The following is a 4,409-nucleotide window of genomic DNA, read 5'->3' as shown; positions in this document are numbered from 1 at the left end:
CTGGGAGCCCCCCGACTGCCACCCAGGCTGAAGCCGTGCAGACCATTGGGATGGGGGGCTGCGTGCATGCTCTTCTCCTGCACCTGGCCCTGTGCCGGGTGGGTGTGAGCAAGTATAGGGGGGTCCTGATGCTCCCTTCTCTCCCCCAGGCACCATGACCCCCACGGGGACCCAGCATTCCTTGGCCGGTCAGACCTATGCAGTGCCCCTCATTCAGCCAGACCTGCGGCGAGAGGAGGCCATCCAGCAGGTGGCGGATGCCCTGCAGTACCTCCAGAAGGTCTCCGGAGACATCTTCAGCAGGTGGGTGCTGCTCCCTGGCCCGGGCAGTCGTCTCGCCAGTCCCAAAGGCATCCTCTCGGAGCACCTCTGTGGTGACTCTCGGTCCTGAGGGGGACCCAGCTGGCTTCCCTGTGCCCAGGGGGCCAAGCTGGGTGCCCTGCTTAGAACTTTTTCTTGTAAGCGCTCACTGTTTACCATCCCGCTTAGCCCTGGGGTTCCCCATGCATCCACGGGCCCTGGCGGTGGTATGACTCTCCCAACTGCTCTTCCCTTGCTAGGGTGCCCTGTTCCTTCGCCTGTTCTGCCAGTCAGCCCATGGTTGGTTATCCAGCATTTCTTGTGTGCAAGGCTCTGGGCCCTTTAATAAGGCAGCATCCTTGCCCAGCTGGAGGGTCCGCTCCAGCAGCAGAGACAGACTCTAAGTGATCAGTCGAGTGTTGGTTACAGTTGTGGTAAAGCCAGTCTCTACTGTCTTGCAACACCTAACATTTGTATCACATTAACCGTGTGCCACCCTTGACCTGAGTGTGCTCACTCATTCAACACTCCGAACGGTTTTTTTTTTCCAATATGTATTTATTTATTTGGCCGTGCTGGGTCTTAGTTGCGGCATGTGGGATCTAGCTCTCTGACCAGGGATCAAACTCAGACCCTCTGCGCTGGGAGCACAGAGTCTTAGCCCGTAGACCACCAGAGAAGTCCCTCAACAACTTTTTGTCTGAGCGTTTGTTATTTCCACTTGTCGATGAGGAAACTCTGGGAGAAGGGTCAGGAGACTTGCCTGAGCGGTGGAACTAGGAGTCACACCCAGGTGTTGGAGCTCCAGGCTCTGGAATTACCCCATCTCTGTGATAAGAGGCCTGACTTGGTCTGCAGGGTCAGGGAAGACATTTGTGAGGAAAAGCCGGACTGGGGGAGGGGAGATATCGTGAGTGGGTAGGCTGGGGGGAAAACCTTCAAGAAAGGAGGAAGGGCATGAACTAAAGTGGAGAGGGGCCTGAGTGGAAGCCAGTGTGGCTGGAGCAAGGGGCTTCGTGAGGCTGGCAGGTGGCCTCGGTTCCTCAGTGATCCCGGGTGGGGAGTGGTGGCTGTTTGTACCCCTAGCGCTGATCCAGCTCAGCTCTCAGGCTCTTGTGATTTTTCATTCAGTATTGGTTGAACGTGTGTGCATGGTGTTTGCTGTTTTCTGCAAAGGTTCCCTAGTTTTGTCCTGTGTAAGGTCCTGTTTCTCTGGTCATGAGCAAACTAAGATGGGCTAGCGCTTCTCCCTGGATGCCCACGCTGTGCTTCCCCGGCTGGAGCATTTGACCGCCTGACTCAGGTCCCTCTCCTGGCCAAGTCTCCCCCACTGTCCCCTGCTTGTATCCCAGACCAGGGACCCCCACCACTGCAGCGTGCAGTCTCCTCCTCCACCAACTGGAACCCCACCTCTTCCCAGAAGCCTTCCCCAGTGGAGGCAGAAAATGGGGCCATTGTCTCCAGACGGAGAGTCCCAACGTTAGATCCACTTGACTCTAATGCCTCTGAGATGCCTTCTAATGCACATGGCTGCCCCAGGCCCTGGAGAAGGCGATGGCACCCCACTCCAGTACTCTTGCCTGGAAAATCCCATGGAGGGAGGAGCCTGGAAGGCTGCAGTCCATGGGGTCGCTGAGGGTTGGACACGACTGAGCGACTTCACTTTCACTTTTCACTTTCACGCATTGGAGAAGGAAATGGCAACCCACTCCAGTGTTCTTGCCTGGAGAATCCCAGGGACGGGGGAGCCTGTGGGCTGCTGTCTCTGGGGTTGCACAGGGTCGGACACGACTGAAGCGACTTAGCAGCAGCAGCCCCAGGCCTCTCCAGGATGTGAATGTAACTGAGAGTGGGGCCTCATTAAGGGGGTTGACTCTGGAGCGGACTTCCTGGCTCCAGTCTGGCTTCCCCATTTGCTTGCTCTTAACCTCCCTATAAAGCCTCAACGTTCCCATCCATAGAATGGCAGTGATAATGGTGCCTTCCTCAGAGGATCATTGTTAAGATGAAATGAATTGAAATGTGTAAAGGAACCGAAGTGCCTGGTGTATAGTAAGCATCCAGTAAATGTTCTCTCTTGTTATCTGGTAACATCATCTCTGCTCATTTGCTGCCTATGCTAGCCCTCCATTACCTGTTGTCAATAGTTATAGAAAGTGTTAGGTGCTAAATATATCCAGGGGTCACCTAAGCAAGAGGACACAGGCCTTTAAAAGCCACTAGTGCCAGAGTCCGGTCGCCCCGCACCTCGTGATGAAACAATCCGTCAGAGATGCTTGTGTTTCCTCACCAGGACCATGACTGTGTGCCTGTCTGTCTGAGGGGAGCACTGGATTCTTAGCGTGCTTTCCATTCCTGTAGACATCTCCAGGTTCCTCTGCTCCTGGATGGGAGAAGCAGAGGGCAGGAAGGCCATGTCACATGGAGGGGTGGTGGGCTCGTTGAGGCTGAGGGCTGGCAGGGTGCTCCCCTAAACAGCTGACTTCGGTGGCCCTGCCCCTCTCCCAGCAGGCGCCCGGCGTTCGGGACTGAGGGATACCGATGGTGCATGGCCATGTGGTCCCTGTGCTCAGGGGCTGCGTCATCTCAGGGGAGAGCCACCGGCTGAGCTGATTCTGAGCCGTGTAGCATGCACTGTGTGGGCACCTGGGGATCCAGAGGAGAGAGGAGCAAGACTTAGCAGCACATTTATCAGTTAGATTCCCCAAGCCAACTGAAGCAAAAGTAACCAGTCGGCAGAGCAGGCTTTGGAGCCGCAGGGCTCAGTGATGTCGTGAGGACCGGTTTGCTTTCATCCCCTCCCTACTTGCTGCCTCTGGGTTGGCCCCACTCCCAGACAGGCCTTGCTCTGGCAAGGGGACCAGTGGGCCCACAGCTCAGGTCCAGCAGGAAAGAGCGCCTCCGCAGAAGCCCCAGCCTCACAGCGGTCCCAGAGCCATGGCTGGGGCAGCGTGGGGGTAACACAGCGGCTGGCCTAGCCCTTGGTCACATGCCTAATCCCCAGAACCTAGGGTTTAACCTGAAATGTGGGGACCAGGCCTGTGGGAGCAGTGGCATCCCCAGTGGAGGCTGGCTGTGATGAAATGAGGGAGCAGATGGTGAGAGGAACATGACCGCCTGCTCCCGGGTCAGGGAAGGCCTCCTGAAGGGGGGCCACATGGGGCAGGTTCTGCTGAGGGGTAGGGAATGCAGTCTGCATGGGACCTGGAAAGGGGCGCCAGGGGCTTGAGGCTGCCTGGGCGGCAGGGACCTGAGCCCCCCAGCCCAGAAGCCACTGTCCCTGCGGTCCGCTCCTTCACTGCAGGATGGAGTGAAAGTCAGCCTCTGTGTTTGCGACCCCCACCACTAAGCCCTTCTCATGTCCCCCCAACGCTGGGACGGTCCCTGGTGGGAGGAGTGGGTGAGGGGAGAGCTGGGCCACATCAGGGCTGTGAGGGCTTCTCCCAGGTGGACGGGGCTTTGAGCTTAAGCGCAGGGCTTTGGGAGCCTGGATGGGTTCTGAGCAGGAAGTGATGGGGCAGAGAGCTGGGAGGGGTCATCAGGCAGCTGCACAGGGGCCAAGGAGGTGGCTGCGGTGCAGGGCAGGCGGGTAAGAGACACTTTAAAGGGAACGGTGATGGGACATGGTGACAGATTGGGAACGAGGTCGAAGGCGGGGAGGGGGAGGGGACGACAAGGAGTGGGGATGCCGAGCCCTGTCCCCCTATCCCCCAGCTGCCTACGAGCCTGAGGCTCTTCTGTCCTCATGGGCTTTTGAAGTGGGGATGTGACCCCAGCTTGGAATCGCTCCCCTTGAACGTACTCCTCTTGCAGAGAGGAGCCCCCTCGCCTCCCCTCCCCTCTGTTCAGGCCCAGGCCCAGCCCTTGGCCCCCCTGGAGCCCGTGCCCAGCTCTGCAGGCAGGTGAGCTCATAGGGTATTAGCATTCCGAGCCGGGTCCTTCTCCCGCTCTGCTCTGCCGCAGCCAAGTCTACAGAGCTGGAGAGAATGACAAGGACCTTGCAGGCGCCCGGACCGCTCCTCACAGCCCCTCCCCGGCCTCTTCTCCTGCCTAGCAGACCTCCCGCCCTCACCTGCCCCCCGTCACCTGGGAGATGCCAGCCCCAAAAT

General features: G+C 58.4%; 1 protein-coding gene across 1 annotated transcript in view; it reads left to right on the top strand.

The window, feature by feature from the left end:
- LOC104992233 (WAS protein family homolog 1-like) overlaps window positions 1-4,409 on the top strand; it is a 16,041-nt gene that overhangs the window by 2,872 nt on the left and 8,760 nt on the right. Inside the window, 1 exon segment of the mRNA XM_010845014.1 lies at window positions 150-303. Coding sequence (XP_010843316.1) covers window positions 155-303 — 149 coding nt within the window. The 5' untranslated portion in view covers window positions 150-154.

This window comes from Bison bison, unplaced genomic scaffold, assembly GCF_000754665.1.
Source record: "Bison bison bison isolate TAMUID 2011002044 unplaced genomic scaffold, Bison_UMD1.0 scf7180017864213, whole genome shotgun sequence".
NCBI lineage: Eukaryota > Metazoa > Chordata > Mammalia > Artiodactyla > Bovidae > Bison > Bison bison.
The sequence above is the reverse complement of the archived record's forward strand: the minus strand, read 5'-3'. Positions and strand labels throughout refer to the sequence as shown.